Source organism: Rana temporaria, chromosome 1, assembly GCF_905171775.1.
Source record: "Rana temporaria chromosome 1, aRanTem1.1, whole genome shotgun sequence".
Taxonomy (NCBI): domain Eukaryota; kingdom Metazoa; phylum Chordata; class Amphibia; order Anura; family Ranidae; genus Rana; species Rana temporaria.
In genome coordinates this window covers 230,377,671-230,391,439 of record NC_053489.1, presented here as the reverse complement: position 1 = coordinate 230,391,439, position 13,769 = coordinate 230,377,671, and the positions used below count along the sequence as shown (strand labels likewise).

Sequence of the window (13,769 nt, the reverse complement as noted above, 5' to 3'; positions counted from 1 at the left end):
ATGGGCCGGCGTAAGCCCGCCTAATTCAAAGTAGGAAGGTAGTGGGCGTGTTGTATTAAAATGAAGCGTGACCCCATGTAAATGAAGGCCCGAACGAACGGCGCATGCACGCGCATGCTCAGAATCACGTCGCATATACTCCCTAAGATACTACGGCTCAATGCCTACGACGTGAACGTAACCTACGCCCAGCCCCATTCACGTACGACTTGCGTAAACAACGTAAAATACGATGGCTGTTATGTCGTCCATACCCTAACATGACTTAGGCCTTGTACACACGACCAAGGATCTCGACGGGCGAAACACATAGTTTTCCTCGTCGAGTTCCTTGTTAGGCTTGTCGAGAAACTCAAAAAGCTTGCTTTGCGTACACACAGTCAAGACAAAACCTCCTCGTTCTCCAACGCGGGTGACTACAACACATAAGACGCAGGGGAAGTTCGATTCCACTGGCACAACTCTTGGGGCTGCTTTTGCTAATCTCATGTGTTTGCGTGTTAAGTAAAAGTTTGGTAAGAGACTATTTGCACTTTTCAGTCTGTTACAGCTTTTAAAAATGTGTTATCTCCATTACAAATGCTACTTTTACTCCCGTCTCATACTTTATTCTGAGCATGCGTGGGTTTCTTGGCATACACACGCTCGAGTTTCTCGTCGAAAACCAGCTCGTCGAGGAACTTGACAAGCCAATTTGAGACTCCCATCGAGGAAATAGAGAACTTGCTCTCTTTTTGGCTCGTCGAGTTTCTCGACAGTTTCCTCGATGAAAATGTACACACGACCGGTTTCCTCTGCAAAAAAATATCTCCCAGCAAGTTTCTTGCTGGTTTTTGCCGAGAAACTCAGTCGTGTGTACGAGGCCTTACCCCTGCTTTATGTGGAATAACTTTACGCCGGACGTACGCCTTACGTAAACGGCGTAGCTTACTGTGACGGGCGCAAGTACGTTTGTGAATCGGCGTATCTAGGTCATTTACATATTCGACGCGTAAATCAATGGAAGTGCCCCTAACGGCCAGCGTAAATATGCGCCCAAGATACGACGGTGTAGGAGACTTACGTTGGTCGTATTAAGCCAAAATTCAGGCGTATCTTGTTTGCTGAATAAGGCGCATAGATACGACAGCGCATACGTAGACTAATGCGGCGTAACAATAGATATGTCGGCGTAAGTTGTTTCTGAATCCGGGCCGTAGAGTGTTAACAATGTAGACTCAGCGTCACTAAGCACATGGTTCCAGCCACTGCACCTACCCGTGTGACAAGGGCAGTGTCCCAGGCTGAGAATTTTACAGATGCTGAGCTTACACTTTTAACAGGCTCCTTGTCACTGAGCTGACTGTGTTTGTGTGGGCAAAAATAGCTGCCTCACGTGGCACCCACTCCTGGCATGGCCCCCTGTGTATGACATTTATTATAATCTCTTACCTGTCTGATAAACAGATTTAATAATGAATGCTAACTAGGTTCTCACCATATGTTATACCTTTGCATTATCTTAATTCAGAGCGGACTTTGCCCAGTATTTACCATATGTTGTGATTGTATAAATGCCATACAATTATTTTTAAATGGCTTTAAATATTTATGCTGACTTTTGTGTAATATTTGTTGAGATTAAAGTTAACTTTTGTATTTAACAGTCAAAGTATATGAGGTATAAAATAATCTTCATTTGGGAATTCTTTAGTTATTGCAACAAACAGTTCCAAATACAGAGGGCAATGCATGTTTTGGTCCTGACACAAAAGCTGTTCCTTACAGCGGAAGGTCAACAGATACCATCTGCCCTCACAGACACACAAGCTGATTTTCCAAGATCAAATAGCAAGCACCCATTTGTCAACAACTAGACAAACGGTTTGGGCTTGTAGACTCCCAGATTCGATACAAAATATTGTAATTACCTTAAATAAAGTACCAAAGACTTGATTGGTTTAAATGCAGTTTAAAGTTACCATAGAGTCTGATATAGGGTAGGGTAGGGGAGGGGATAACCCATCTATGCTTTATCCAAATACTGTACACACAATGTAATACTTTAATAGCAATTATTTATTTATTTTACAGCAGATGGGAGTAAAGATTATGTAAGCTAAGGGGGAAGAAAAGGTTGGTAATGTCCAGAGGAAGGCAAGACCATCAGGGTGAGGTGGAGTTTGACAAGCCAAAGGGAGACTGATCCTAAGAGTCCAGATTTTATAATAGCTTTAAGTTGTCTTGCAGTTTTGCCATGAGGCATTCCATCCTTCTTATGTCTGATAGCTAGAGTTTAGAGGGGGGGTTAGTGGTTCTCCAATTTAAAGAGATAAGTCCCCTTGCACCTGTCAATACATGGGTAACTAGCACTTTAAAGTACTTAGAGATTCCTGGGTATGGAAAGCCAAGAAGGCAATATCTTGTGTTAGTGTGGCATCTAAGGCCTCGTACACACGACCAAGGAACTCGTCGGAAAAGACACATTGTTTTCCTCGACGAGTTCCTTGTTAGGCCTTGTCGAGGAACGTTCAAGACAAAATCTCCTCGTTCTCAAACGCGGTGACATACAACAATACAATGGCAGGGGAAGTTTGATTCCACTGGCACAACCTTTGGGGCTGCTTTTGCCTAATCTCATGTTACTGCGTGTTAAGTAAAAGTTTGGTAAGTGACGATTTGCACTTTTTCAGCGTGAAAAATGTGTTATCTCCATTACAAACGCTACTTTTTACCGAAGGTGCGCTCCCGTCTCATACTTTATTCTGAGCATGCGCGGGTTTCTTAGCATACACCACAATCGTGTTTCTCGTCGAAAACCAGCCCGACGAGGAACACGACGAGGAAATTGAGACTCCCGTTGAAGAAAATTCCTCGTCGAGTTCCTCGACAGTTTTCCTCAATGAAAAACATACACACGACCGGGTTTCCTCGGCAAAAAAGCTCTGCCACCAAGTTTCTTGATGGATTCTATCGAGGAAAACGGTCGTGTGTACGAGGCCTAACAGTTGGTCTAAGAGTTTGACCACTGTTTGTCAGAAGGGTTGTACATGTATGCATTTCCAAAAAAATACGGTATAGTGTAACAGTCTCTTGATTATATCTCAAACACAAATTGTATATGCTTAAACTGCAGATGCAACAATTTAAGCCTTCAAAGTTGGTATGAGGTTGATTTGACCAGAGTCAGGCACATATACTGTACATTCACTAATGCAAGGGGCATGCCTGCAAGTCTGAAATCTAAAAATCTAAATTATTCATGGGGGGTTTCAAATTGAGGAGACAATTTTTAAAGGTGCCAAACGTCTGATCAGTATAGCAACCCGAGGGGTCAAAAGCTATAAAATAAATTATTAAGGAATTCATAGCAAACTTGAGAGAACACCCCTCATGAAAGTGAGTTTCTTGAACAAATATCACATTGGCCTGGAAAGCTTTAAATTCCTTCAAAGCCATCCATCTTTTTCTTATAGAATTTTGGCCTTTTAGATTATAAGACATACGGTAAATGCCATAGTGAGAAATAAAAGAATAACACTTACTGTAAAACATTGATGAGTCATTTTCTATACTGTATCTACTATATTATCCCGCTCGACATTTGGAATATCTATAAAACTATATACATACAGTAGCACATCTTCTAATATTAAACCAATGTATTACAGTTTTCAGTTTTGAGATGCTCAGAACAAAGTTAACAAGAGAAAAAAATAAAATTATTTAATTTTCACATGTTGTCATTGTATTTCAGTCTCCAGGAAAACTGAACAATAATCTTGTTCAACAGTTTGCATTTAAGGATGAAAACATTCTCTCTGTAGGGAAGAAATGGCAGAGAAAAATAATGTCTTTATGAATGGACTTAATGGAGACAATCATGCAGCACCAGAACCAATATCAGAAAAAGCAGGCAGACGTAGCCTCAGTTTCAAGACTCTTAAGAGCCCTCCAAAGAGGCAAAACCCACCAGCAGAACCAATGAATATCTAAAGAAAATGACAATCCACTAAAAGAACAAAAGACTAGTAAAGAGTTAACGAAAACACCTGCAGACCACAAAAATGAAAAACCAAGTGTTAAAACACAAGAAGAACAAAAGACTGGTAAGAAAGCAAGTGAAAAGCCATCATCAGAACAGAGTGCCAAAGAATGCCAGACATCACAGGAACATGAATCCAAGGCAATTAAAGACTCTGCAGGTACAATATGTCAGCCAGCAAGGACTACAGAAGGCAAATCACAAGAGCCTGAAGACAAACATTTACCAACAGTTCCTGTAGAAAGTGCACAGTCTTCCAATTTAGAAAGTGGGAGTAGGACAAGACTACCAAAAAAGTACTCATGTTCTTAAAGACAACATGCAAGAGGACAGCAATCAGGAGTATGAAGTTAAAGGACAACAAACAGAAAAAACAGATAAATACTCCAACAAAGGTAAGCTGTTATGTAGATGCCATTAACTGGATGAAAGAAAAGAGAAATCTTTAAATTGATATTAAAGTCATTAAAAAAAACATGTTATACCTACCTGCTCTGTGCAGTGGTTCTGCACAGAGCAAGCCCTGATCCGTCTCTTCTCGGGTCCCCCCCGACACTCTTGGCCCCTCCCTCCTGCCAAGTGCCCCCACAGCAAGCCGCTTGTAATGGGGGCACCAAAGCATGCTCACTCCCAAGCCGCTTCTCTGTGTGTCCATTCATATGTAGAGCCGCAGCTCTGCCCTGCCCCCTCTTTCCCTCATTGGCTGTGATTGACAGGCTCCCTCTGCTGTCTCAGCCAATAAGGAGGGTGAGTCCCCAGAAAACAGAGACTCTTGTGCACTTTACTGGATCGCCATGGGGTTCAGGTAAGTATTGGGGGGACTGCTGCATACAGAAGGTTATTTTACCTCCATGCATAATGCATGAAGGTAAAAAACCTTCAGCCTTCAGAACCGCTTTAAGGGACAACCTCTTATTACTGTGCCTCCCACAGAGTTACAAAACCAGAGAAGAGATAAAGTTCTGGAATTACAGTATTTTAGTGTAGGATAATCCTGACTACAGGCAGTTGACAAACATGTAATATCTATGCAACAGAGTAAACAAATCCTGTATTGCAATACTGCACTGGCCAAGAAATAAGTGACAATAAGAAATTAGTACTATTTTACTTTGGAGATTATGACATCACCCACCCTCCTTTTCACCTCATCCAAACATAGAATGCCTCACATTTATCAAAAAATATATACAAGCCATTCTGTTAATGGCGACAGTGCAGAGTGAGTACTGCGGTTAGTGTGGAGGGGGCAAGCCCCAGCAACAAGTCTCATAGGGTGCTGTGGTGAAATGGCAGATGGTCCCACCACAGCATAGGTGCAAACCAGAAAACCACCAGCACACCCATTTTCATATAAACAAACAGAACACATTAATGTCACCAGCAGACGGTAGTGACGGCCTCTAGGGGCTTCAAAATGTTACTTCTTTATGTTAGTGACATTAAAGTTTTCTTTTTGTTTATTAAAATATGGTGTGGTGGTAATATCCTGGTGTGCACCTGTTGGGTATATGCCCTTTACTTTCTGTCACTGCAGAATATAGCACTTCCTGTCAGGGCACGTAGTGACGTATTTGACAGAACACTACACTACATTGTCATAGGGTCATGTGACCCATTTATGAAAAATCTGTTTCCCCACTTTGTCTACACACACAAAAAACGAACAAAATGTCCGAAGTTATGTTTTACCAAATATAATAGTTGTGTAATATATATATATATATATATATATATATATATACCATACATACATACATACATACAGTAAATAACTTTTTGTTATCAACTATAAAAATGAATGAACCAATTAATAACTCATCAACTCCTTCCACCAATGTCAGCTCTAGTGGTGTATACATATAGGTACGGCATACCGCTGGGTGGGGTTATGGTACAGGAACTTCATTGTACACAGAGGTGCGTGCGCATGCAAAGTTACAGTGTGGTATGCAGAGACTCCTATATTTCTGAACAATTTATTCTTTAGTGTTTTTTTTCTAACTTATTTTAAAAATATTTTTTAATAAATGCAGTTTAGGGCTATGATTATCTCCATTTTTGTTATGCCATACTTATGTGTCTACAGCACTGGAGTTGATACTGGTTGAAGGAGAGGCTCTTCTGTATTTAGAAGTTTTTCATAAAGCTTGGTCAGACCAGCCTATTAAATTAAGTGGTTATTCATTTTCGTGAGTAGTCCCCAAGAGGGACTGGAGTGTGTTTACTCTTTGGATGAAGTATCATAGACTTAGGAACCAGATTCACAGTCAGCGGCGTAAATGTAGGCGGGCGTAGCGTATCGTAGTTACGCTACGCCGCCGCAACTTAGAGAGGCAAGTGCTGTATTCACAAAGCACTTGCGTCTAAAGTTACGGCAGCGTATCGTAAATGTGCCGGCGTAAGCGCGCCTAGATAAAATGAGGAACAGGGGGCAGGGGGCGTTGTTTTATGTAAACTAATCATGACCCCACGTAAATTACGCTTTTTTCGAACGGCGCATGCGCGCGCATGCTCAGTATCACGTCGAATTTTCAAATTAAATTACGCCCGCACAATGCCTAGTCGACGTGAACGTAACTTACATCCAGCCCCATTCACGGACGACTTACGCAAACGACGTAAAACACGATGCTGTTCCGACGTCCATACCTAACATGACTTACCCCTGCTTTATGAGGGGTAACTTTACGCCGGCGTATGTCTTGTGTAAACGACGTATCTTGCTATGCCGGGCGCACGTATGTTCGTGAATCGGCGTATCTCGCTTATTAGCATATTCAACACGGAAATCTACCGAAGCGCCACCTAGCGGCCAGCGTAAATATGCACCCTAAGATACGACGGTGTAAGAGACTTACTCCGCTCGTATCTTAGCCAAATTTATGCGTAACTGATTCTAAGAATCAGCCTCTTAGATACGACAGCTCTCATTCGGACTTACGACGGCGTACATGGCGCTACGCCGTCATAAGTCCTTTGAGAATCTGGGCCTTAATCTTTTAAAAAGGGGAATTTAAAAGTACCTGAACATATGTTGGCAAGATTGCATTTTTGGAGGACTTTTTACTATTTGCTTTGCACGTAAGTTATGGCACTTGACACTAAAAATAGCTAATGCACTTTATATATATTTTTGAACTTTATTTATTACACTTAATGAATTGATGAGTTAATTGATTTCTTCATTTTTTTTTTTTGATAATAACACAGAGCACTGTATTCTCTGTTTATTTATATATGTTTTAAACCAATGTCTATCTTGTACTTGCATCTACAACCATATGCTGTCTTTTCCTCCCAAAATATGGAACTTGTACAATGGCTAGGTATTCTAGGTAGAAAACAAATGTATCCTTTTAGAAGTGGTCACTAGATGTTTTTTTTTTATTAAGGAAATGCATTAAGAACACTGTGGTTCACTTAAAACCAGCACATTTAAAATAAAGGACAAATAATTCATATTCATGTACCAACACATAAGTTATAATTAAATAAAGAAAGGTAGAACGAAAGGTCTCTAATTCCTAGTAAAATTATAGCAATTTACTTACTACTTTGAGAATGTTCTTAATACTTTCTTTGTCCTCTTGAATTATTCTAGAAAAATAAGCTAATAAAGAGTCTCCAGCCAAGCAATGTAGGATTAAAACATATCATTCAAGCCTCTTAATAATGCATGACTGTAGCAGAATAATTTGCTTCACAGTTGATTCAAGTCTTGCCTGAATATCTGTTAGTTTAAAACCTTCTTTTCCCTTAGGTCCTGGAAGATGTGTGGTATGAAACAGAACAAGTTTGGTTCGTACACAAAGATGATTCACACTGGGTACGTGTAATACATGGGTTGATGTTCCATGGCATGTTTCAAAGATTGAAGCCAATACTTGTTATTTTCAGCAGTACGCCGATATCTATGTATATTATTTTAAAAATGTTTAAACAAAGTGTTACAGGTATGCCCATGGTATAACTGTAGAAATTAACACAATTCAATCTACAGAACCTCTTATAAGGGATACAGAGCAAATCATGCTCAGTTGGAAGCTAAGTGAAAAAGTAGCACATGAATTTAAATGTATTAATTTGGGAGCTATTTAGAAGCATGGTTAGAAATAGATATTATGTCACAGAAAGGTTACCCACTGATAAAATGCAGAATAATAGCAGACATGCTAAGTCAAATACAAAGCACAATAAGGACATATTCTCTTTACACTAATGCAAGAATAACTTTTATAATTAAAATACACTAATAAAAAGAAAAGAGGCACAGAACACATCATACTCACCTCAAAGCTACATACAATGTAAGCATGATGGAAGATTCCTCTGAAGCTATAGAAGACTCTTCTACTTTTGAGAGGTCTAGTCATGTACATGGTATAGAAGCTAAGGCTAAAAGGAATTTCTCACTGACTGTTGTGAAATGTTATTAAATGTTTTGTCAAGTTATTCAGTGTTTCCTCAATACCATTTAGTCTTAAATTGTGAAAACAACTTGTCTTAAATTTACCCATGAATCAGCTGAGACTTACAATACAATTTATTTATACTTTTTTAAATATAAAACCCATCAAACATGAATAGTTAAGGTTCTCACACAGCTCCTTTATCTCTAAACCATGCTTTATGTATCATACCTAGCTAATCAAAAAGTGTCTGATTTGGTCTTATCAATCATAAATTCCCCCTTTTTTTCATAGTAAGCAGAAACACATTTGACACACAAAGCAAAAGCACCCACATCTGCTTTTCATGTTAGAATTTTTACTCCTAACTACTGCCACCAGTAGACTATCTGCCACTATTGTGAACTACTATTCTAGGTATTTTGATGTGTCCTGAGAATCTCTATGGTCGTAAAAAAAAAAAATACCAGCTTATGCCCCGTAAACACGTGTGGGATTTCCGACGGGAAAAGGTTCCCATCGGAAATCCTGAGGGGGAGGCCGAGAACCTGCTCAGGTCAGTCTTTCCCCCCACTACACGACTGGTTTTCCCGACAGGAAAACTGAGATGGAGCTTTGGTCGGGAATCCCAGCTCCATCACAGTTTTTCCCATAGGAAAACTGTCAAAAAACACAGGGCAAAAGTCTCCACCGGGTTTTCCCGGCTAGAAAAAAGAGAGCTGGTTCTCTTTTGTCCGGCGGTTTTTGGGCAGTTTTTCGGTTGGATTCGGTGAGGAGCATACACACAACTGGGATTCCCGTCCAAAAGCTCTCCTCGCAGTTTTCTCGTCGGGAAAACCAGCCATCTGTACGAGGCTTTAGAAGATCTCATCAGCTAGATGGCACAGAATATTATAATTTCTTCCTGAAAGTGGAAAATCTCTTTAAATATTTTATATACAGTAATTCTAAAGAAACTGGGTAGCAAAGCTTTTATAAAGAAGATGTTTGAGACAAGCATAATATGTTTTAAATCTGTTAACTCCTTGTGCTTATAGCCACAGAATTAAAACCGGATGAGGGGAACTCCAGAGTTAGCAGATGGGAGAGTCAAGATTCGCATTGATGCTGAAAATAGGATACTAGAAGTGGATGAAGAAAATATCCATAGAGTGAGTATATGAAAAAGTGGGGAATCAATAATATGGTAGGAGCTCAACAGAAACCCAATTTAGAACCTGCCTTATAAAATTACTGAGTCAATGAGTTTTCAAGGCAGGACCTGCGTTAGTATGTTATTTTGCAAAATACAATTTAAAGAGCAAAACAGTATTGTTTTTTGGCTGGGCAGGTTTCTCAGACTACCTATTCTTTCAAAGGAAAGTATTCACTTTTTCACAAAAGAAAGGTAACTCCTTTAAACTTTTAATCAGATTACCCTTTTCCCTCTTTTTATCTAAACTTTGGTTTAGCTTTAAGATACATTTAAAGATTTGATAACAGAATGTGTATGTGGTTATGTATTATTAAGATTATCTTTTAGGCTATGCAGCAGCTGATGCTCACATCATTAAGGGATAACAGGGACTTCAACTAAGAAACAGGCAGCAACACTTATTTGAGACTGCCACAAACTAGGTACACGTTTCTGCTTTTAGATTTTTAAAAATTAAAATGAGCTCCGTGGGTGTTTCTGATTAACAGTCTTGCTGGATAGAAAATGCATTATACATGAGGATCTTGCTGCTTTTCTTCTCCAGGGCCTTGCAAAAATTTAAAAGGTGTGAAGGAGAAAAATCTGTTTCCTAAGAGCTTTTTTGCAAATTTTCTTAATTTGTTGTAGGCATATTGCAGCTGTTTATGCCTGCAATCTTACTGGCTCAGGCAAAGGTTAGATTAGTCTCTTAATTCAGTTAATGCTTGTTATTGCACTTTCTTGCATGTGAAGAAGTCTCTGTGCAAATCTCCCGTGCACACGATTATTATGCCTCTTCATTTTCTGTAATGCTCTACTTTCTTTCAAGAGGTTGAAGTATGGTATTTCAAAACTGATTCAATATTATGCAGTTTTGTATGGCTGTGTATGTAAGTGATCCCAAACATGACAAAGGAAGCAGCAGAGCGAGTGTTAAAATACAGTTAAAAAGTATGTGCAGTTATCTCTGCTGGTGTGGTCTGATAAGCTTTTTGTTATACAGTATGGGCCGAACATGCCATAAATTTCGAACATCACGTAGAACCCCAAAACACTTAATCAGTGACATCAGCATCAGGGGCTTGATAGCTGCTGCTAATCAGGAGTCATTCATTTTGATAAATTTCAGCCGGACAATGGAGTCTGTGGACAGAAATGCTCTTTTATCTATCACAAAATGTCCGGCAGCACTGAATTCCATTTTAGAAAGCACGCTGGATGCAGTGCAGCCCAGCAGCTCAATTGCATACCAGGCAAGTTCTGGCCAGTGGTCTATTCTCATGACCCAGTAACCCTCCTTGTCTGTTTTCACCCCTTGATAATCTTCCACCATATGATGCAGATGCTGTTGATGCGATGTGGATGCTGTCAGCCCTGTGCGCCGAGGGATAAAACTATTTTGAAATGCCTCACTGAGGCTGCCCCCGCCACTCCTACTTTGACCAACAGAAGCCTCAAAACAAGCTTTTCCATGACACTGTAATCTACCAGAGTCTGGAAAAAGTGTTACATAAACTCTCTTTTAAGGTGTCCTCAAGATATTCCATCCTTTGCTTCTTCTGTGGAGACAGGATGAGTTCCAAGCCTTTCCCCTTGGTCAAGGAGGGTTGCCAACCAATAATGATCTTTTTCCTTGATGCCACAAACTCTCGGGTCCTGTCGCAGGCTTTGAATAATAATGGAGCTCATGCACCCGCAAGAAAGTCCTCTGGGTCACTGAGGATTAAAGTATCTTGAACTGCCTCCTCCAGGGTTCTGGAGGGGAGAAATCATCTCTTAGCCCAGGTTCACACGGGCTGCGGGAGTGAAGCCGTGCGAGTTCAGCCTCACCTATATAAGAAATGTCACTAGCTCCAGCCCCATCATTCGCCGGGCTGTCTCCGGTGGAGACAGGCGGCCGGCGATGCTGCGCTCTGGATCCCGGACCTGGATGGATCTTTCTCATCACTGGACCCCGGCGGAGAGGAGATCACCCGTCGCTGACTACCGACAACGTTGCAGCGGGGACCGAGAGTGGATAACCACCGCTGGATTTTTTTTTCTTTTTAATAAATGACTTTTTTCCACGGTGTGTGTGTGTGTGTTTTTTACAATTATTTACACTTCTTTCGTGAAATGGTAGGGGTACAATGTACCCCATTACCAATTCACATAGGGTGGGGGCAGGACCTGGGGGTCCCCTTTGTTAAAAGGGTCTTCCAGATTCTGATAAGCCCCCTCCCCGCAGACCCCCACAACCACCAGCCATGGTTGTGGGGATGAGACACGTGTTGAGGGCAATGTGGCCTGGTACAGTTCAGGAGGGGAGGGGCGCTCTCTCGTCCCCCCCTCTTTTCTGCGGCCGGCCAGGTTACGTGTTTGGATAAGGGGTCTGGTGTGGATTTTTGGGGGAACTTCACGTCATTTTTTTTAAAATTTGGGGGTGGAGTTCCCTTAAAATCCACACCAGACCTGAAGGGTCTGGAATGGATATTTGGGGGGAACCCCACGTTGTTTTTTTTGTTTACATTGACGGCGGGGTTCCCCTTAATATCCATAGCAGACCTGAAGCTTTTTTTTAGGAATTAATTCTCTCTGAATTGGCCGGAGCCGACAATTCATTATAGCCGCGAGGTCATTTTTAAATGACTTTTTCCTTCAGAAATTACACTTTGTGCAGAGACAGTTCTAAGTACGGGAAACATGCGATATTTCACATACATACTTTACACTCCCTCCCTAGGTACGAAATTTAAAGGAATATTTCACTTTTATTGTTTCACTTAAAGCATTATTAAATTCACTGCTCTCGAAAAAACGTCAATTTTTTTTTAAAAAAATTTGCATTGATACATGTCGCCTGGGGAAGGACCCAGGTCCCCAAACACTTTTTAGAACAATAACTTACATATTAGCCTTTAAAATTAGCACTTTAGATTTGAAAATGTAACTATATATACTATATGAGGCACAGCCAATGTTAAAGTATGGACGTCGGAACAGCCGTCAAATTTTACGTCGTTTACGTAAGTGGTACGTGAATGGGGCTGTGCGTAGGTTACATTCACGTCAAAAGCATTGAGCCAAAGTATCTTAGGGAGTATATGCGACGTGACTCTGAGCATGCGCGGATCGTTAGTGGAAAAATTTACATGGGGGTCATGGCTATTTTGAATGCAACACGCCCACTACCTTCCACATTTGAATTAGGCGGGCTTACGCCTGCCTATTTACCCTACGCCGTACGGCGCCAGACCTTTGTGAATAATGGTCTGGGCGCCCTATTTTACGTCGGCGTAGCGCATATGAGATGCGCTATGCCGGCACAACTATACGCCGAGCTACGTGAATCTAGCTCTATGTATCCAGGCAAACAAACCCTGAATAATACCCCTTGAAATATATAATATATATATAGAGAGAGAGAGAGAGCAGTGCCTTCTAGGTGTAGCATTGAGGTTGTTTTATTCCAAAGAAAACAAGTTGCCAACATCATCACTGCCTCCCAGGTGTTTCAGGACCATCCAGGAGGTGTTGGAAGCCACCAGCGCTGCTGGAGGCTCCATAAAACTACAGGACTTAGCATGCATACAAGCAGTCAACTGCAGCAGTGCCTTTTTTCTGATGAACCTTTTAAACCTATTGATTTTGTAATTTGCTTGCTTTGGAATAAAACAACCTCAATGAAACAAAAAGGCAACCACTCTCTCTCTCTCTCTCTCTCTCTCTCTCTCTCTTTCTTTGCCTTGTAGAGTCTCTTCTAGCTCCTTAAGCAGCAGCAGGCACTGAGCCAAGCACTTTTGTCACTAGGGTGACCACGTGTCCCGGATTGCCTGGGACAGTCGCGCATTTTGCAGGTCTGTCCTGGGCACCTTCATTCCAGGACAATACAGTGTCCCCGGAATGAAACTGACACAGCCACCCCCCCGGGACAATCTGATGCCCCCCAAAAAAGGCTGCCACATCACTGCTTTACTCACTGACAGTACTTGTCCCTGGCCGGGAATGCCTGGAGGAGAACAATCCGTGCCCCCTGTTTGTGATTGGAGAAATTATTAATCCCACCTCTTGTGTCCAATCACTGTGCTGTGATTCGTTACAGCACAAACTGATTTTTGGGAAGGAGGGGTGTCCCTAAATTATAGTTTGGAAATTAGGTCACCCTATTTGTCACATTGAA

At 41.1% G+C, this 13,769-nt stretch overlaps 1 protein-coding gene across 1 annotated transcript in view; it reads left to right on the top strand.

Moving 5' to 3' along the window:
• The window catches only part of MYO18B (myosin XVIIIB), a 764,821-nt gene that overhangs the window by 80,624 nt on the left and 670,428 nt on the right, over window positions 1-13,769 (top strand). Inside the window, 7 exon segments of the mRNA XM_040358554.1 lie at window positions 3,737-3,803; window positions 3,806-3,970; window positions 4,038-4,261; window positions 7,788-7,839; window positions 7,842-7,853; window positions 9,474-9,496; window positions 9,498-9,587. Of these exon segments, the coding sequence (XP_040214488.1) occupies window positions 3,737-3,803; window positions 3,806-3,970; window positions 4,038-4,261; window positions 7,788-7,839; window positions 7,842-7,853; window positions 9,474-9,496; window positions 9,498-9,587 (633 nt within the window).